This window comes from Poecilia formosa, unplaced genomic scaffold, assembly GCF_000485575.1.
Source record: "Poecilia formosa unplaced genomic scaffold, Poecilia_formosa-5.1.2 Scaffold7, whole genome shotgun sequence".
Classification (NCBI taxonomy): Eukaryota; Metazoa; Chordata; class Actinopteri; order Cyprinodontiformes; family Poeciliidae; genus Poecilia; species Poecilia formosa.
The window spans coordinates 5,329,708-5,350,475 of NW_006799946.1; the positions used below are offsets into that span (position 1 = coordinate 5,329,708).

At 38.4% G+C, this 20,768-nt stretch overlaps 2 protein-coding genes across 3 annotated transcripts; one reads left to right on the forward strand and one right to left on the reverse strand.

The window, feature by feature from the left end:
* Positions 1–3,070: 3,070 nt before the first annotated feature.
* On the reverse strand, positions 3,071–6,800 carry LOC103152671 (gastrula zinc finger protein xFG20-1-like). 2 transcript variants are annotated; one of them, XM_007573240.2, is made up of 3 exons: positions 6,600–6,800; positions 5,934–6,055; positions 3,071–5,048 (listed from the first exon to the last, which is right to left on the reverse strand). In XM_007573240.2, the coding sequence occupies exons 2-3, from the start codon at positions 6,046–6,048 to the stop codon at positions 3,838–3,840; spliced, it is 1,326 nt and encodes a 441-aa protein (XP_007573302.1). In that variant the 5' UTR covers positions 6,049–6,055; positions 6,600–6,800; the 3' UTR covers positions 3,071–3,837. The 2 variants fall into 2 exon arrangements, with proteins under 2 accessions (XP_007573302.1, XP_007573308.1); XM_007573246.2 differs by lacking the exon at positions 6,600–6,800 and adding an exon at positions 6,158–6,296.
* Positions 6,801–7,368: 568 nt separating this feature from the next.
* nploc4 (NPL4 homolog, ubiquitin recognition factor) lies at positions 7,369–19,785 on the forward strand. The gene is made up of 17 exons (XM_007573257.2): positions 7,369–7,539; positions 8,174–8,254; positions 11,404–11,513; positions 12,039–12,284; positions 12,369–12,417; positions 12,507–12,601; positions 12,691–12,814; positions 14,356–14,535; positions 14,619–14,705; positions 15,152–15,223; positions 15,316–15,442; positions 16,727–16,887; positions 17,008–17,079; positions 17,176–17,268; positions 17,375–17,491; positions 17,758–17,860; positions 18,851–19,785. Exons 1-17 carry the CDS (start codon positions 7,525–7,527, stop codon positions 19,009–19,011), a joined length of 1,893 nt encoding a protein of 630 aa, XP_007573319.1. The 5' UTR covers positions 7,369–7,524; the 3' UTR covers positions 19,012–19,785.
* Positions 19,786–20,768: the final 983 nt, after the last annotated feature.

Sequence of the window (20,768 nt, forward strand, 5' to 3'; positions counted from 1 at the left end):
TTCTTATTCCAGTGGCTATCTTCTGTTCTCTTAAATGAGTTGACACATGACACGTCAGATATGAATTTTCAGAAAACCTCTTATCACAATAGTCACAGAAAAACGGTTTCTCACCTGTGTGGTGTCTAATGTGTCTATTCAGATTTCCCTGGTGAGTGAAAGAAGCTCCACAATAACTGCAACCAAATGGTTTCCACCCTGTGTGGATTACAATGCGTCTGTGGAGATCACTACGAAGCCTGAAACATTTGTCACAGTTGCTGCAAGCAAATGATTTTTCTCCTTTATGAATTATGTGGTTTTTCAGAGTTCCATAAGCCAAATGTTTTACCACATTCCTCACACCAAAACCGTTTCTCACCTGTGTGAGAAAAACTGTGAAAAACAGTTTCTCACACAGTTTGTGAGAAACAAACTGTATGGTATGTCATGTGAGCCTTCAGACCATCTAAGTATCTAAATGTTTTACCACATTTATCACAAGGAAAAGGTTTTTCTCCAGTGTGGATCCTCATGTGACACTTAAGATTTTGTTGTTCACTGAATGCTTTGCCACAATCCCTTCAGTTAAAAGGTTTTTCTCCAGTGTGGATCCTCATGTGACTTTTAAGACTAGTTTGTTCCCTGAATGCTTTGCCACAGTCCTCACAAGCAAATGGTTTCTTATGAGTGTGTTGTCCTGAATGACATGTCAGATGTTTGAGAAATGACAGCCGGTATGTAAACCGTTTACAACACTGTGGGCAGCTGAAACGTTTCTTGCCAGTTTTACCTCCAACACTGCTGTTTACATCTGACTGAGACGCCCGGGTTTCTTTCCAACTTTCATCACCCTCTTCAGTTTCAGATCCACAAGCTGAAAGATTGTCATGATAATCATTCATATAACTGATTTCAGTTTCAGAAGACTCTGAGGAATTTTCATCTGTATTTGAGTAATTGGATCTGATTTTCTATTTCGTTCTGGTCCTCCACAGTCCAGTTGACCAAGTTCTGTTTTCATTGAGCTACTGGTTGAAGCTTCAGTTTCTCTGTCGTCTTCAGTTTTGATTTGACAGAGTTCTGAAAATTCAAATTTCTCTTCATGGTCAATCTTTACAGCGGACTTCTCTCCCTCCTGACTGAACCTCAGTTCTTCCTCTTCATTCTTGATTTGAAGGAGTTTTCGGTCCTGCTGGACCAATCTGGAGCTCCATACACCACAATCCTCATCTTTAACCACCAAAAGCTTCTGTTTATCTACAAGAGACACATGGATATAATCGTTAACCAGGATCATTTATAATCCCACAATTGTTTCTATTGCACTAACTTTAGAAGTTTATGTCTCCCTCACTGATTAAACCAACCATAAATGAGTGAATCTGGGAAAAAACGTAAGGTTAGCAGGTTTTTCACACTGTTTTTTCCATAAACTGAAGCTAATATCTTTTTATCATTAAAAGACAAATACGAGGAACACGTTAATAGGTTGTTAACCAGGGGTTGAAACGGAACATTTCTGGTGCTGAGAAAATGTCCTTATCTACAAGTGTCTTGCACACTTTTCATTTCTAAAAAGTCGTATGACTAATTTTTCAGCATCATTCACCTACTCTAGTTAAAACAATAACTTTAAACCTGGACTAAATTATTGTCAATTATTAGCAGAATATTTAAAGCTAAGTTTTTGATTTGTGAAACCTTTATACGAGTTATGACACTTCATTAAAAGGTGGTTTCTTGGATCAGGGGTGGAAATTAAAAAGTTTCTCCACCAGCCACAGTGACTGTAGAGAACATTTTTTACCGGCCACTCAAACATTTCACCAGCCACTGTTTTTTTCTTTCAATTACAAACCCCACCAGTAAAGGCTAATTATATAAAATATATGATTTATTCTTAACTCTATAAAAACCCATTTACTGACAATAAGTTTACCATACACGTAATAATTTAACAGAAAGCATGGACACCTTAACAGGATTGTAGTGAAATAAGTTCATTTGAAGTAGTTACTACAGCAAACTTTAACTACACAACCCACATTTTGGCTACAACTCCCCCGATAGTAAAGATGTGTCTAGTCATTTATAAATGGTATCAATAGCTGTTTTCCACAAGGTTCAGCAGCTAATCTGAACTCTTCCTCAATCTGTCCCTGGTCTCTCTCAATCATCCTCCTCCGACGATAATAAAACCCCTGAATCGCCAATTCTCCCTCCTTCTCCGCTGCTGAATCTGCTTCAGCGGTCAGTTTGTGTGGTAAACATATCGGATAGTTTGACACATTTTTTCTGAATGGGCTTATATGCTTTTTAGCTTTTGTCGTAATTTTTCTGATCCGTATCTCTCGCTTTTCTTGGACTCCGGTTAGCAGCTAACCTTATAACAGTGTTTCTCAACCCTGGCGGGTGCTAATTTCCACCCCTGATTTGGATCACACGAGAACTGCTCCAGCTCCAAAACTACAACGCATAGAGACCTTGGTGTCGCCATCCACAAAGAGTAAAGATACTTCTATGACTTACGACAACATTTAATTTCCCTTTGGCATAAAGTATTTTTGTTGTTTTAATTATCCTCATATAGTTTTTTCTTCTTACCTGCCGTTTGGTCTCTACCAACAACCTGCTCCTCTCGGACACCGAGCAGCTCCATCTAATATAATTTTTTAAGTTGTTAAAACTGTGACAGCTGTCATGTTGAAATTTATATAAATTTAAAAGCATTTTAGAAAGTCACAAAATGTGACTTGAGAAAAAAAAATCAAGCCCACAATCAACATTGCATGTAATTCCCATCCTCTGATTCTGGTCGGCTACATCTTGATTGAAGAAAATTTGAAGCGACCGACTTACTTGTCACTTATTTAATTAACTGGTCTGATTAGATTTATATGATTTTATTTAACTTTCCTTTAGGATCAATAAAGTCTTTTTTAATTTGAATTCATATCATTTCTGGATTTGAATTGGATCTGTCTTTTATTTTGTCTTGAGATTACATTTGTTTTGACTTACCACTGAAACTGAATTAAATTAAACCTCCGAGGAGAAACAGCGACTCAATAAACACACACAACAAAAGTCCTTTTTAAGGCTTTATTAATTATCATCATTCCAGCCACAGTTTGTCCTCATCGCTTTAAGTACAGACCTTTTAACTAAATCATATGACAGATTTTCACCTATTCGTGTGTAAGAAAAAAAAAGTTACCACTGCATTGAACACATAATGTAAGAAACCATATAGAAAATATTTAATAAATTCTTACCCCATGACCTATAATCACTTATTCTGCATGTTTCAAGGACCTCCTTCTATGATAACAATAAAGTCAAAAGGTTTTGATATCCTTCAGTTTTTTTTTTATTTTATTTTTTTTTAAACAATGTGCTTTAATCCTAAAGTCTTATGAGAACAACTAAAGCAAGAATGGCAAAACATTTAGGGTAAAAACTGGTCAAATAAATGAATAACATCCTTCACAAGCAAATCAATCAATATCTTTGTTTACAATTTAAATTGAGATGTTTCTATTCAAAGACAAAGGATACATCTTCAAGACAAATAATGCAAGAAGCCATTGATTCTTTAAAAATTCAGATTTTGTCCTTTGTATAATTAAGTCTAGTTAATAATTATACTCAATTTCCCATAATTCTTTTCATTCTTTCATATTTGAACTTGGAAAAATATTAAATGAGTGAAGTGTATGGTATATTACCAGACTTGTGCAGAACCTGAGGGCATACAATGGAGGTAATTCAGCAATAATCTTATCACTCAGCAAAAAGGTTCCCACAATTAAGCCCGTCCTAATATATTAACGAGGAAAGGCATCTGAGCAGTTTTTACTGGTTGTGAAATCTCTTTTCGTGTCTCTTTAAAGCGCTCTGCCACTTAAACATCAAACCGCAAACATCACAGCTGAAGTTTTTTTCTCTAGTGTGGGTGATCATGTGTCTTGTTACATGGCACTTGTGGATGAATCTTTTGCCACATTCGTCACAAGCAAAGTTCCTCGGTGCAGAGCTGGCTCTCTGTTCTCTCGAGTGAACCGGCATGTGACACTTCAAATCGGGCTTTCTGTAGAATCGTTTATCGCATATAGTGCAAGCAAACGGTTTCACGCCAGTGTGCCGTACAACATGTCTCTTCAAAGCTCCCTCTCGAGTAAATCTTTCTCCACAATGCTGGCAGGTAAAGGCTTTCACCCCTAAATGTGTTACTACGTGCGATTGAAGAAGGCTGCTCAGTCTGAAGCGTCTGTCGCAGAAGTTGCAGGCAAAAGGTTTTTCTCCTTTATGAATCGTCATGTGTTGGTTCAGATTTCCCCTCAAAGTGAACTTTTTACCACATTCGTCACATTGAAATGGTTTCTCTCCTTTGTGGTGGGCCATGTGGCGCTTGAGGTGGTACAGATAGTAAAATGGTTTACCACAATCGTCACACACAAATACTTTATTCTCATTGAGGACTTTTTCAGAATCTGAATTTTGCTCTATTTTAGAAAAGTTTGCATCATCCAAGCAGCTGGAGGAATTTCCTCCTGCCTGACGCGTCCTGGTCTCCTCCCAGTCTTCATCGCCGTCTTCCCGTTCAGATCCAGAACCTGACGGATTATCATCACATTCGTCATCATCGTTCTCACCACTGGCTTCAGTCTCAGAAGAGGTGGAAGCATTTTCATCGGTGTTTGGATTTAAATAGGTATTTCTGTCTGGTTCTGCTCCTCTGTGGTCCTCTCTGCCAGCTTCTGTTCCCATCTGTTCAGGTGAGCAGCTGGTTAGAGATTCTGCCTCCCTGTTATCTTCTGATTTGATGTGTTGACGCTCTGATGAGAGAAGGTTCTCATGGTCGTCTTCAATTTTCACCGTAACAACAGTGAATGGAAAATCGGTGTTGTCGGGCTCTTCCTGATCAATAAGCAACTCTCCATCCGGGTTAGTCAACTTTTTCCAGTCTTCATTCTTCACCCGGAACAGCGTTGGATTCTGCTGGTCCAAACTAGAGCTCCACAGATCAGGAACCTCTTCCTTAACCACCAACATCTGCTGATCACCTTCAGGAGACACATGGATTTAAGGGTTAACTGGGATTTTGTAATGACAGAAATATGAATGTTGTAATAACTTTATAAACAAACAATGAGTGACTGAATTTGAATGTTGTGTTTAAGATATAAAAGTTTAGTCCTGCTGAAGTGGAAGAAGTGGAACAGTCAGAGTTAAAAGAGGAGTGATTCTTTGGTTTTATTCAGACAAACAGCTCTCTGGAAATATAAATGCATACAAACTGCTTTCAGAATCTACCCTGCAGCTCTTCCTGTTTTGCTGCATATCATTCATGCAGTGAGCTAGCTTACAAATATTCAAATTTACATAACTGCTCATCTCTGCAGCTGCTTATTTTAACTCTCCTGGACCCCAAAGAAAACCCAACTTAAGGCCCATCCTCACCCAAACAGGTTTCTGCAGAAAATTTGTAGCAATTATACAAATTAATTTTTTTCCCAAGTTTTAAAGCCTACTTCTACAATACAACAGAAAGGGCTTAAAAAAAAAGAGTCTGACATTACTATTGCAACCAACTAGTGGGTAAAAATATAAATAGTCTTCTCGTTGGATGCTAAAACCTAATGGATTTAATCAAATATTTTATTTGCCACAACAAAATAAAAATTATAATTATTTTTAGGCTTTTTACACATACTGGAGGAGTCCATTGAGGAACCCATAAGTGTAAGGCATTGCATGTTTCTTAGAATCAAATATTTACAGATAATTATGGTTTCTTTATCTTTCTAGTTAACAATGGCTGATGTTTCTGGGACTAACTGTAGCGCTTTTGACAAATTACTGGACATTTAGCCTCCAGGTGTTCATGCATTGGAAGTTTGCTTTTTTCTTTTACAAATTTCTGCTTAACTCAGACAGAAGATAGTCACCTTCATGTGAAGATCTGGTGGTTTCTTCGCCAAACACAGATGTTCTCTCCGCTGACTTTGAGATTCCACTGTTTTCTATCCAAACCCCTTTATCACATTGTGTATCAGCCGCCATCTTTCACCTGTTCAACAGGATAAAAAGTGAGATTTCAATCCAGAGTCAGGTAAACTTGAAATGAAACTGCTTTTTGTTAAAAAAAAAATGTATTACATTTTTATCTTACTTATTGATCTCAAGAAGGTTGATGGGTTGGGTCTTTTTAAAGGCTGATGTGAACATGAATAAAGTTAGTGAGAATTAAAATGGGCAACAATTTCTCTTAATAATTATAATCTAGTTAAAATTGTAATTATTTACCTAACTATATGTGGACATAATAACTTGAGATATGCTTTTTACTTGTTCAGCTATTCTGTGTCCAGTTTAAATAATTTATTGCCTTAAATTTTTGATCATAGAGGGGAGCTGCTGGGACATTAAGAACAGGAAGAAATAAACCTCCTCACCCCATTCTGACACTGTAGTCAGCTTCCTCTGGACTCCACAGAAAAATAAAACAAGCATCAACTAAAAATGCGGGCAGTGCATTCAAACATATGATTCATCCAGAGAAGCTTTCTGACTTCTGGCTGAGTCAGTCAGCGTGGTTGTATCTGCAGACTCACCTGGAGAAGGACATTTTCTTTTCAATCATTTTCCGTCGTGCTTCTTTTTATCCATCTGCACTGCTTAACTTTGCAATGCTTCATTTCTTATGCCCTTTTCACTTGAATTGTCTTCATAACTCTAACTTTTTAGAGTTTTCTTCAGACAAGCCTTTTATGTTTACAGGTTTGCATTTCCAACAATATGGTGGATGTTCTCGCGATGCTTTATGGGTCACGTGTAACGTCGTTGTACTATGTTATAAATACATTATTTTTGGAGACGTTTCCTTTTTTAAAATCAAACATTGCCTTTTAATTATGGGCTGGGGAGTGGGAGGGGGAGTATTTTATTAGATTTTTTTTTCGATGGTCTGATAAGTAATCAGTTCGAAGACTTCAACTAAAAGTGGCTGAAGTGCGATTTTGATCCCATAACTGATTTGTAATGCATTTATTTTAATTATTTAAATGGTTTTATTTATTTCTTTTTTCAAGAAACACACAATATATTTTGTGGGTTTTTTCTTTATTAAAATAATAGATTATTTTATTGATCTTTTGCCTAAAGAATGGAATAAAAAGACACTTAGTTTTAGCCTAGAAAAGCATAAACTTTTGACATGAAAAGATGTAGAAATGTTCCACTTTTACATATTAATTACAGTAGAAACAAATAATGTACGTTCAAATATGATGGCGTGACTATTGATCAGATCATCAAACTACCCTAACTTGCCCTGATCAAGATGGCGGCATCGTCGATGCGGCTGAAGCGTAGCTACGCTGTGTTTTGGCATAAACCGTCGGGCACTTATGTGTGTAACACCGGTGTTTGAGCTGTGTGATGGAGTTTCGCTGACTGCTATTCAGTGACGCTTCGTGACTTTTGCAGTAACCGTGTCGCAGCGCAGCGTTGTCCACCTGGAGCTCCGAGCCGGGCGTCATGGGGGATAACATTGTAAGTATCTGGACGGCTTGGTGCGTTTAACGGCTAGAGTCCGGAGCGATGAGGCAGCAGAATTAGCTTCGTCAGCTAACCTTAGCACAGAGTGGCTGCGGCCTGCTCAGCTCACTGCCTAAACTTAGCTCATAGCTCCTCTTAGGACATCCGACTAAAAGAAATGACCGCTGTTTACATGAAAACTTCAAAGACTGAGATATATATATATTTTATAATAGAAACATACGAGTCACAGTTTTATGTATTTAGTCCCTTTAGTTGTACATTAGCAGGAATCTCCTTGGTGGATTTAGAAGAGGCTAACTGATCTGTTGGTTTAAATTAAGCCAGCGCAGATGAACAGAAACAGAAATAGTGAAATTTAAGGACAATATTGTGTTTGTGACCAACATGTGGTTTCATGGCCATTAGTAGCATTAACGCCATTTTTTTTTTGCACTGTCATTGTAGTCATAATGTTATTACTCCACTATACTGACGGGGAGAGAAGGGGAGAAAAGTCTATGCTTTACTGGCGACCAAGGGGAGACAAACTGACATGGGGGGCTTTAGTTCATAAACAATTGCAGATGCGTTTTAAAAATCAACATTGCACCAATAAGTGAATTAACCTCTATGTTTGATTATGCAGATAATCAGGGTGCAGTCCCCGGATGGGATGAAGAAAATCCCTTCCACCAAGAGGGAGACAGCGGCTACTTTTCTGAAAAAGGTACAGAGTGCAGATATAAAACAATCACATGTGTAGTGTGTTCTACTCTTTCAAGTCAAAAAAAGAAATGAGCCCTTACTGGATTTTACTCATTTACCTCAAACCAATGTGATTTTAAGCCACCCTTCATTGCCTTCCAGTCAGCGTAAACTGCATTTATTTATAGCATAAACTATAATTATCTCTTTTGCTGTAAAAGAATCCAACTTTTAACAGGGTTGCTGTTGTAATATTTGATTCAAAACGTAGACCTGAACATAAGAGTGAACAATTGCTACGTTTATTAAATTTAAGTAAGCATAGTAGAATATAGCTTTTCTGCTCTATATTAAATAATACAGAGTGTAACAAGCTGATATGACACAGTTAATAAGAAGGGCTATTTGCAGCTGTTTTCTTAACAGATGTGCTAACAAGCAATGTAGTTTTGTTTCTAAGCATGACCTTATTGATAGTAATGGATGGACATTCTTTAGGTTCCACTTCACAGCAAGAAGTGGGGCAGGAGCAAAGCTAATTTACAGTATGCATAAATCACATAGAGGCGTAATGGATAACTTCATTGGTTTTAAAAGGGGAGTTTTCTATTTTAAACCTAGTTACGGGTATTTAGCATTAACATGCATCAGCACACAGCATCACTCAGCAGTTTGTCTACACGAAGAGAAAACCAAGCAAAAAGCAGTTCTGGATTAATGTTCCTTTTTTCGCTAGTTCATTCTGGTTGATAAATTATTTCGGTTTCATTTACTCTACCGTCGTACATCAGGTAAAGCATTTTGGTTAATTATTTACAGAGATGAACAGAAAAACCTGGATTTATATTACAGTTTATTTGCGTATTATGGGACTGAGTAATGATTGGGCCAAAATATGACAGATTACAACCTCTGATCAAATCAAAGACACTGAGAAACTTCCTGCTGATAGGTATTACTTACTGGAATCATATAATCACATTACTGAACATTTTACTGTGAATAGATGGTTAAAAAATCACATTGAATCGTCGGTGGTCATAGAAGTTATGAATGGTCTCCAAAGGTCATGAACCGACTCATGCTCAAGTGCGACAACACCTGCAAAGGTATTTTAAACTATATAATTTAAAAAGTTATGTTCGTCAGCTTGTTACAGGGCTGTTATTCCCTTGTGTGTAACTTAATTGATAAAAAATAACCTAACTAGCTGCCTTATTATGTTACTTTTGCACTAAGAGGATGATTATCAAAGAACTTCTGCAAGGATGAAAAGTCCACGCATGATCTCTTAACAGTTATGTGACTTGAATATGAAACATGCTCACAAGGTTTGTTAGGATTTGAGGATTTTGTCGGGAAAACTTACAGCAACTGTTATCTTTTGGTTTTACTGAAATCCTCTTTTAAGATGGTGGTTGGACTTAAAAGGGAGACAAATCGAAGATCTAAAGTCTGGTGACAGGATGCAACCAGCTTTTTAAGATTTTTTTTTTTTAAAAACCCACAGTTTGAAACTTTAATCCAAACAAGTTGTGTTTAGCTGGAAATGTAAACAAATGTCTATTGTGTCAGATGAGACTGTTGCTTTCAGCCTTCTTAAGAAAACGAGTAGAGATAACATAAGCAACAGAGCCAAGCCTCATGTAGCCTCGCCTTGACCTTCCTACGCAATTCTGCTTGATTCTCATCTGCCTTCACTGCTCCGTCTGAACTTTCTCCCATTGAAGTGAATTTCTCTGGTAGAATTTCAACCAATCAGCAAACCGAAGGAGAAGTTGTGAACAATGACGGAGATGAACAGAAAAACCTGGATTTATATTACAGTTTATTTGCGGATGCTGCTTTAGAATTAGCAGCAGAGGAAGTGACCGAAGCCGCTAGGTCCGTGTTGGCCACACTCTCAAATACACTCTGTGTGCTGAATATTTCCACACTTTTCAACACAGTGGCTGGACAGGCTTTTTTTTTCTTTCTTTCTTTTTAGCTCAGACATGACTTATTTGACCCTGAATCTGGGTTTGCTTGTTTCTCATTTTCCTTTTTTTTAAACCGCTCTCCAAAGCGCCTAGCAGAATAATTATAGCTGCGTTTGAAGCATTAACTTTGTAAAACCTAAAATAGATCAAGATGTTGCAGAGCGTTGCTGCAGCGCCTCATCAAAAATGCATGTATCTGGGATGCAGCAGGATGGTGTAGCCTTCAGATCGATGGGAGGAACGGGTTTCAATTTCTGCCGATCAGCTGCCAGATAAAACAAAACCAAACCTGTGAATGTGAGGCAGAGCAGAGACGGTGTCAGTTCTGCAGCTTCGATATCTACCGAACCCCTTGCACACTTTCTTGTAAAGATATTCAAATTGATTGTAAAACTTCTAATTAACTCATAATACATGTTAAGACATTTTTTTCTTGAAAGGATTTTTAGATTTTTTTAGAAAAGGTTCAGTATCAAAGGTTCATCAGCTGTCGGACTTCAGTAACTCCTAAATAATCATCATCCAGTCGGTCTCCGCCTGACTTTCTGCTGTTCTACCTGTAATGGGATATACAGCAGGCCCTCCTGAACTCTGAGCTTCCTGTAGCTTCATCGGGTCAGAGCGGAGCGACTATTAACCAGCTGAGTGGCTCTCATCCCAGGAAGCTCTCTGCTAATCTGCTTTGACTGAGTGGCTGATGTTTAGCCTTTACAGAACTAGTGGCATGATTTGTCATTGTTTGGAAAACGTTTAGAACGAGTCAAATCCAGGAGCCAAATCTGGCACAGCATAAGTTTCTAGAACAGGGGTGTCAAACTACCGTCCTCAATGGCCGCTCTCCTGCAGCTTTTAGATGTGCCACAGGTACAAAACACTGGAATGAAATGGCTTAATTACCTCCTTCTTGTACAGATAACTTCTCCAGAGTCCTGCCAATGACCTAATTATTCTATTCAGGTGTGGTGCAGCAGAGGTATATGTAAAAGTTACAGGGAAGTGGCCCTCCAGGCCTCGAGTTTGACACTTGTGCTCTAGAACAAGAGTCAGCAACAAGGTTTTCCAGAAAAAACCCTCAACTTTCAGAGCCACAAATGTTGAATGAAAATGAGTTTGACACCTGTGTTTTAGAAGGAGAGACTTCAACAATTTAAACCTTTCATATGCATGTAGTAACAGATATTGTCTCCCACAGGTGGCCAAAGAGTTTGGGTTCAATTCCAACGGGTTTTCTGTTTATATAAACCGCAACAAGACCGGAGAGGTTCTGTCCCAGAACAAGTCCCTCAACCTACTAAAGATCAAGTAAGTTCAAGGAAACTAAAGATCGAGAGCGTTTGCGTATCTCAGTTCAGCTCAAGTTATTGAAAGATTTTTCTTCTAAAATGCCGCCATTAACATCTTTCACAATTATTTTTCTTAATTGTTTTTACAAAACAATGCGTCAGTATACATTTTTCTTCAAGAACTTAGAGTTCACTTGAATAAATGGAAAGTTAAAAAAATGTAGTAGTTAAACCAAATAAAAAAAGGTCTGGCTATTTTATGAGCGTGACTTCGGCACATTGAAGCTGCAGAATATGTCTAATATATTCTGCAGCCCTATTTAGTTTCCTTTTTTAAAGATTTTGTAGAGTTTATATGGTAATCTTCAGATAAACTTTACTTTTATTACATTTTCATGTTTGTAAAAACATACATCAACCCACTGTTTATCATGAAATTACATTTGTGAATGTTGTGGAAAATGTTTTAAAATGCTGCTGTTTTTTTTTTCTTCTTTTTTTTTTACCACTTTCAATGTTGTTTAATCCCTTTTTTTTACTACAGGCATGGGGACATGTTGTTTCTGTTCCCCTCTGCATCATCCTCCTCTTCTTCTTCGGGGGAGGTAATGGACACGGCGACCCCACACACATCTTCATCCCTGCCATCCATCTCGTCCTCTTCTTCGTCCTCATCTTCGTCCTCGTTGATCCCTCGGTCCTCCTCGGCGCCACAGGTACAGGAGGATCAGATCGATCAGTATCTGGCCAAACAAGACGGCAAGATCTACAGGAACAGAGACCCACAGCTGTAAGACCGAAAGCCGACCGGCTGCAAACATTTAAGCCAAAAGCAGAAGCGGGGAAACTTCATAAATCTTGATTCTTCTTCCAGATGTCGTCATGGTGCCCTTGGAAAATGTGTGCACTGTGTACCGTTAGAGGTAATTTTGTTCTATACCAGTTCCTTAAACCCGATGGGATCAAACGTTAACTTGACTAACCCTGAAGGACGCGGTTTCTGTCTCTCCAGCCTTTTGACGAAGACTACCTGAACCACCTCGACCCACCGGTGAAGCACATGTCATTCCACGCGTACCTTCGCAAGCTGACCGGCGGAGCTGACAAGTGAGACGTTTGTTGTTGTTTTTCATTTTACCAGCAGAAATGTTCATGTTCTCCACTTGAGAGACCAACTCTGTCCTGATCTCCCACAGAGGGAAGTTTGCAGCTTTGGAGAACATCAGCTGTAAGATAAAGTCGGGATGTGAGGGTCATCCTCCCTGGCCCGAGGGGATCTGCACAAAGTGCCAGCCCAGTGCCATCACTCTGAACAGACAGGTGCGCCGCCCCTCCTGGTCCCAAACGGATCCTCTGTACATTTTTATGGAACATTATTGGATGTCTTGATCAGGTCTCGTTATCTGATGCTTAATAATCCTTTAAGTTTAGTTAAATCTAAATGTTTGCAAAACAACGCACTAAATACAGTAACAGTAGTGACACATAAGGCATCATGAGTAATCCAGTAAAATTTGTCAGTAGCAAATTGTACTGGATGGTAAATTGTCCCAAAAATTGTTTCAATAAATTATAATGTTGTTTTGAAACCATTTTCAAGTAGTGCATAGATGATGGCATAATAATGCACGTTTGCTATGTTAAAGACTAATAAACTTTTGATTTTGTACAGAGCCCTTCAAACTGGTACTGGAACATATTTCAAAGTTAAACACAACAACAAAAAACAATAGATAAAACAAAAATAAAAACCACACACAACCAAAACAATGAATAAAACGGATTATGAAGTCTGGATTATAAATGGATTATAAACAAAAATGCTCTTCAATAAAATATTACTAATCAGAATACAAAATTATCAAACTAATTTTGATTCATTATGTCATTAATCAATTTCTTATTGCAGCAGGCTTAATCATGACCCCTTTAATGTTGGTGGCAAAACGTTTTTTTTCTTTTTTTCAATTTAAATTCAGTCTTTCCCATTTCAAACAAAACCAAGTACATTTGTTATGTTTTGCTGAAGTAGCAGAAAAAATATTATAAAAATATTATAGTGGCAGCATAATTTATTTGTTATATTTCCTTCTTGCTTAAAATGCAGCCGTGTAGATGTAAAGCTGTGGCTTTAAAGTATAGGAGCCCAAATAAAATTCTTAAATTAACGTTTATTACTATTTTTTTAAATGTAGTATCTGAATTAAAGACATTAACCACAACAGTGAGTCATCATTCATTCAACAGAAACATACTGATGGTAAGAAATGGGTGAGCTGCAGTGCAACCATTTCTCTCCATATTCCACATTCTCCCAGACTTGTCATCTTGTTCGTCTTTTTCATATTTGAGGTTAGTGACCCCAAAAGGTCAATTATCCATAATAAATTGCTTAGTCAGAAAACAGGAGGAGCTCCCATCAGTTGAAACTGGTCCACACATTAAACATGCTGAGGTGAGTGAATGTTCATCGGTGCAGACAGAGCATCTACATGATGTAGCATGAGAAAGTTTGTTGGGTCATTTCGGTGAGTATCATTTTAGAAAAATTGGCACACTTTTGTTGTACTTAGGAGCTGTGAGAGTTTGGACATTATTTGATATTTCTAAAAGGTTGTTGTAGCCTCGTGTAACTGGAGATCAGATTGTGTTTGGCAAATAGAAAGCCAATATTGGAAAGCATCTTCCGGGCCCAAGACACACAATAGTGTAATGCCATGTATAAAAATGACATCAGGTCACAGATTGTAAAACTAGGTCCAACCTTTGAGAGGCTCTAAAATAACTTTAGGCAGATATTCAAAGCCTAGTGCACACGCAAACATTGAAGCAATTCTCTCTTCTCTGAATGTCTGTTCCAGAAATACAGACATGTAGACAACATCATGTTTGAGAACCACACCATCGCCGACCGATTCCTGGACTTCTGGAGGAAAACAGGCAGTCAGAGGATGGGCTACCTATATGGCCGGTACACCGAGCACACAGACATCCCGCTGGGCATCAGAGCTGAGGTGGCGGCCATCTATGAGCCCCCGCAGGTGAAAGTCTCACCCAATATATCCCATATGTTATATTAATTTGCCTTTTGGTAGGTTTAATTTAGATTTTTGTTCTGTTTCAGAGTGCGACCCAGAACAGTTTGGAGCTGTTGGAGGATCCCAAAGCTGCAGCTGTAGATGAAATCGCTGCCAAACTGGGGCTCTGCAAGGTGGGTCTGTTTTTCCTGCAGCAGGGCTGCGTCTGAAAGCACTGCCCTCAGAGCTCAAGGCAGATTTATGCTTTCTCTAAACGGGTTAAGATGTCTCAAACAGTGTAGAGTTTAACCTGCTGAATCACACGCTCATTCCTCCAAACAGTAAACCTGACTGATGTGTTGGGAAGCTGCAGTTGCAACATTTATCTCTTTTGTATTTCAGAGTTCCTGCACACAATGTGATTTAAATGTATGCACTGAGGGTGAGGGATTTTTATGCAGCTTAACAGACTGAAGCTGTGGATGTTTTTTTTTGTCTGCGTCAATAACTTGAGTCAGTTTTGCATGTTTGTGAACAAAAATGCAACAGAAATGCGATTATTTTCATACTTGAATATCTTTAGTTAGTTTAGTTTACCAAAACAAAGGTGATGTTATAGTTTTTCCTCTGTGTTTCGTAGGTGGGCTGGATCTTCACCGATCTGTTGTCTGAGGACACAAGGATAGGGACTGTCCGCTACACAAGAAACCAGGTGAGAACGGGTCCAAGTTAAAGGTGGTCTGAGTGTCGGACTGATGCCGCTGTGTTCCTGTTCGATCAAAAATGTTCTCATACACCCGACAGGACTCCTTTTACCTGAGCGCTGAGGAGTGCATCACGTCCGGATATTTCCAGAACCAACACTCAAACCCCTGCAGGCTGTCTCGAGATGGATACTTTGGATCCAAGTTTGTGACTGTTGTTGCTACAGGTTAGATTATTTTTATTTATCGTCTTAAATTTTTCTTTTAATAGTGGTAAATAATATATTTTCAACTTTATGATATTTAAGTGACAAAAAAGTGAATATATGGATAGCTGCCAATTAATTACAGGTTATAGAACGTTAAAGCCACGCCAGTCACAGAGACGGTTTATTACTTATCGTTTTACACAATATGATTTCACCATGTAGTACTGGTGTTGATGGCCATGAAAATGCTGTAAACGTAAATCACTCATCCCAGTTTCTTACTCTTCTCCTCAGATATGATTCAACAAGCAGAGCAGGTCAATTTTCGGGGTTTTTTTAGAAACATTTTTTAGCCTTCTGTGGAGTAACTTTGTTATCTTTTGGACTCGCATTTCCCTCTGCAACATTTTCCATTTGGGCTCTTTTAGCTGCTCCTTTGTGCTGAGCAAAGCTGAAAGTTGGCTCCTATTGTTTCACATATTTGGCACATTTTTAGCCGTACTCTGTTTTTGCTTTATAAACAAAGCCGATCTTTTCCTAAGATCGGCTAAGCGAGTTATCTGATCTTAGGCTAACTAAGATCGGCTAACTACTGATCTTAGTTAGCTAACTAAGCCGATCTTAGTGTGAAGTGAAGTGAACTTCCTGTGAAGTGATAGTTCACTTCACAGGAAGTGAACTATCAATCGTTCACTTCACAGGAAGTGAACTATCAATCGTTCACTTCACAGGAAGTGAACTATCAATCGTTCACTTCCTGTGAACAATTGATAGTTCATAGGAAGTTAAAGTAGCAATAAATGTCCTGAAAAGAGCACAATAATTTAAAATTACAAATTACTTCCCCTAATGGAAATCAACCGTCAATAGCTTTGAACTACAGTGTTTTGATCATGGATAAAGAATTAAGAATTAACACAAACAAGCAGAAAACAGTCCAGCAGTGAGCTCATCTGTTGTCTGTTTGAATGAACCACTGGGAACAAAACCTGATAATTACCAAGATTTTGTGTCTAGTAAAATGATGTGTACACATTTTCTTCTTTTTCTATATCCAAAACTTTTTCTTTTTTTTTTTTTAACTAAGTTACAGCTGAAAAGCTTTTAGAGAGAGGATTAAACAACCCTTTTGCTACATTTTGGCTTTTGTCTGGTGTTTTTTGCTTGTATTAATTTTTTTTTTAAATAAAACTGGCTTTGAGGAAATTTGAATCTTATGGTTTTAGAGTAAGGAAAATGACAAATGTTTGGTAGCACTTCTGAAAATGTTGACCTTTCTTCATATGCATGTTCTGTGTGCAGGTGGTCCAGATAATCAGGTCCACTTTGAAGGCTACCAGGTGTCCAATCAGTGCATGGCTCTGGTGAGAGACGAATGCCTGCTGCCCTGCAAAGACGCTCCTGAGCTCGGCTACGCTAAGGAGTCCAGCCCTGAGCAGTACGTACCAGACGTCTTCTACAAGGTGAGACTCATCGATCAGCGCCAAGCAAACCACTGCAGAAGACTTGGTAGGATTTGTTTTATTTCAGATGGTAAATTTGCTTCTGTTTATCTTTTTCTTTTCTTTTTTTTTTTCCAACAGGACAAAGATAAATTTGGGAACGATGTCACGTTTCTAGCTCGACCTCTTCCTGTCGAGTACCTTATCATAGATGTGAGTTTGGCACTTGTCTGTTTCTCACTGTGTGTTTGTGTTATTGTATATTACTGCATGTGTTTGACGTGATTTAAATAAATGTAATTTCTTTAGATCACCACAACTTTCCCAAAGGACCCTCAGTACACCTTCACCTCCACACAACGCTTCCCAATTGAAAACCGCGACATCCTTGGAGAGACACAAGTGAGTGCTTTCTGCTTTCTCAACCAGTTTTGGGACTTCATTTTATGAAAAGGTTAAAAAAATCCCAGAAGGAAACTTCTTAGTGAATTTGAATGTTCGCTTGCAGGATTTTCACAGTTTAGCCACGTACCTGTCCCAGTGCTCCTCCGCGTCATTCCTGGACATCGTGTCAGACTTCCATCTGCTCCTCTTCCTCGTCACCAACGAAGTCATGCCTCTGAGGGTGAGTCAATGCTCCAAAACCCAATCGCTCCTCCCGTTTTCCAGCTGTTTTCATTTTGCGATGGTTGAAGCCAGATTTTCCTCGCATCTGGAAATCACTCCATTAGCATCTTTAGGGTAATTTGGAAAAAACTTTTGGAAAATATGCAGTAAAACGTTTCAGCACATTTGCATGTCCTGTTGGAAACTCAAAGAGAAGAACATAAAACTGTTCTGTTTCTGGTGTTCTGGATCACTGAGGATGAGTTTCTTTTATTTTTATTGCAGGACAGTATTGGCCTTCTTCTGGACGCAGTGAAAACGTCCAATGAGGAGCTGGCGCAGACCTGGAAGAAGTCTGAGCAGTGGGCCACCATAGAGCAGCTTTGCAGTAAGTTGGATCAACATTTACTAAATATGCTTCTTTTCTCTTCTACTCCTTCTCTTATGTTAAATTCACTATTCATGCGGCTTGAGATCTCTTAAAAATGCTCGAGTTTCAATTAAATGTTTTCAAGGTTTGGAAAGTGCTTGGTTTCTGTATAAAGTCCTTGAAAGTGCTTGGTATTCAAACTGCACATTTTTGTCATAAAGTGTAATCTAAGGTTGACTAAAAGCCTATAAATTTGGCAAACATTATTTACAGTTGAAACCAAATCTTTACATACGCCTAATGAAAAGACAGACACATTTTTGTCCCGGTGTCTGAAGTTAGATCAGATTAAACTTGTCTTGTTTTAAGTCAGTAACAATTATCAAAATTATTTCTATTTGATAAATTCTAGAAAACGTAGCAAGGACATTTTTTAGAGATTTTCTTTTTGTGTAGCTTTCTTTCTATATTGAGTTTAAGCATTTAATTCCTAATGGCTCAATGAAATAAAAGGTTATCTTATATTTTATACATTAAGTAACATTATTGAAATCAGGGGATTTTTGGTTAAGTTTGATTTGATCTTGGACCAGGCAGAGAGACGTTTTTAAACATAAAATTTTACTATATTTTAATCTTACCTTGTCTCTGTTGTAGGATGTAGATACTATCACCAGTAATAAATTAGATCATATAATACTGAATTGAAACTTTTTTTTTTTTTTTAGTTCATTTGTATTATTTTATTTCTAAAGTGTGGTGCTGGAAAAGTTTGAAAACTTACCTTGAAAGTGCTTGAATTTTACGCTGGGAAAATTGTGCACACCCTGTAAATACTGCAACGTTATTACAGTTTAAATAGCTGCTGTTTTAACTAACTTTGTGCTCAGCATATTTTTTATAAACCTTCATTCTCCTGGCTTAAAATTCAATTGACGCTTACCCATTGATGCCCTGCAAACTCTGCGTCATGGTATTGTCATGGTAACCTGTTCCTGCCCTCCTCAGGCACGGTGGGCGGGCAGCCATCCAGCTCCCTGGGTTACGAAGCCATGGGCGGCCCCGCGGCGCCGGCGTCCTCCTCAGCCATGTGGTCCTGCCTCCACTGCACCTTCATGAACCAGCCCGGCACAGAGCACTGTGAAATCTGCAGCCTGCCCCGCAGTTAAGACCCTCCACAGAACTTCCACCTTCAAAGTCCTAACTTCACCAGATCCAGTTGCAAGATTCAGATGCCCCTCCTTCGTTATTTTGTCCAACTCGCAGTGACGCCTCGGTCTTCCCCTGGCTGCCGAAGGCGCAGAAGGATGCATTTGTTTACGTCCACAAATCTAAAAAAAAAGAAAAAAGAAAAATTGAACCAGACATGATTTAATCTTGTTTGTTATTCTCCCTCTTTTCAGCAGCTCTTATCTGTTTTGGGCTTAAACTGTTAAATATTTCTCCTGATAACTCAAATAAAACCTGCTGTGACTCAGGAGGACAGCAAAGACCCCAACTTTCAGATCTTTCTTCACATCAGTGCCCCCACCCTCTTACCCTCTTTTTGCTCTCACAGTGACTTCTGGAAAATCTTGCTGTGTATAAATACCTTTGATGGATGATGCTGTTATTTAATTGAGTTTCTTTTTTTATTACCAGATTGTAGCGTGTAACTTAAACTTTGATTCTTCTGATCGGACACTTTTACAGCTCTTGGTCTCTGGAAAGCCCTTTACAGTACAATCACTTCTCAAAGCTTCGACCTCATCAGGCTCTGAGCTGCAGAGTAAAAACCCAGTTTACAGCTCGGAGTTTTATATCTTTTGTGTTAAATTTAGTCCCCAGTTTTAAGAAGCAGCCGCCTCCGATGATTGCAGAAGGCAGATCCGGTTCATTTTATTGGTTTTGAACTTGAGCAGCAGAAGATGTAGCTTATTTAATCGGTTGTTCTGATAAAAAAAAACAAAAAAACATCCCGGGACACTTTCTAATTTCATTTCCATATGCTATGGGGTGCTCTAGAAACAACTGGTGCTCACCTCCCTATTTGAGCCTCCTCCTCTTCTCCTTTGTTTTTCTGCTCCAGCTGGTGCAGAACATGACCTCTGTTCTTCTGATTGACCCCTGAGGGTTTCTAACCATCACAGAGACTTCAGAGACTTTCCTCCGGACGAGGGAAGACCCGAAGCTATTGTCTCGGGTGTAAATTTCCAAGATGGATCGTGATGGTCGAGAAACACCGGCATTTGAAAGCTACCGACTCTTCTTCCAGCAACAGACCTTCAGCAGACTTCCGGGAAACCGAACCATAAAATTAAAACATTAAATGGCACCAAAAGGCCTCTCAATCAGTTATACGTCAGAGCTATCGAAGGACGCTTGTCTAAAGAAAACCTAAACTTTTCCTCAGCTGACATTTTAACCTCTACCAGGTAAAGCAAATGTTTAAATGGTGGATTTATACAATCTACTTTTGCTTTTCCCGCTCAGACATATTAAAGTATCTGATTGAGGAAGTGCAACAAATTAAACGCTGCAAAAACACAAAATCTTACCAAGTATTTTTGATCTAGTTTCTAGTGCAAACACCTTAGTCCACTTGAAATAATATAAAACTAATAAGTAGCTTGTCAGCAAGAAATATGAGCTTGTTTCCAGTCAATAATTCCTTAATGTTGATTAAAAAGTGCTAGTTGTAAGAGAAATGACATTTTTTCCATATAAGTCAAAATGTCTTGTTCCACTGTCACATAACTAGTACTTTTTCATAAATATTAAAGCATTATTTACTTAAGACAAACTCTGATATTCTGCTGAAAAGTTACTTGTAAGTTAGTTTTATCTTATTTTACATTTACTGAGATATTTGAACTTGGTAACATTTTGTGTTTTTGCAGTGAACATCAGATTAAAAGCAAATTCAGAGGACAGACTAATTTTCTTT

What these genes read in the sequence shown, in the direction of transcription:
- LOC103152671 (XM_007573240.2), bottom strand. Translation starts at nt 6,048, where the DNA reads ATGGCGGCTGATACACAATGTGATAAAGGGGTTTGGATAGAAAACAGT. An exon ending in CACCAGATCTTCACATGAAG is followed by an intron (nt 5,049 to 5,933) that starts GTGACTATCTTC and finishes TGTCTCCTGAAG; the next exon opens with GTGATCAGCAGATGTTGGTG.
- nploc4 (XM_007573257.2), top strand. An exon ending in CTCAACCTACTAAAGATCAA is followed by an intron (nt 11,514 to 12,038) that starts GTAAGTTCAAGG and finishes TTTTTACTACAG; the next exon opens with GCATGGGGACATGTTGTTTC. An exon ending in CCATCTATGAGCCCCCGCAG is followed by an intron (nt 14,536 to 14,618) that starts GTGAAAGTCTCA and finishes GTTCTGTTTCAG; the next exon opens with AGTGCGACCCAGAACAGTTT.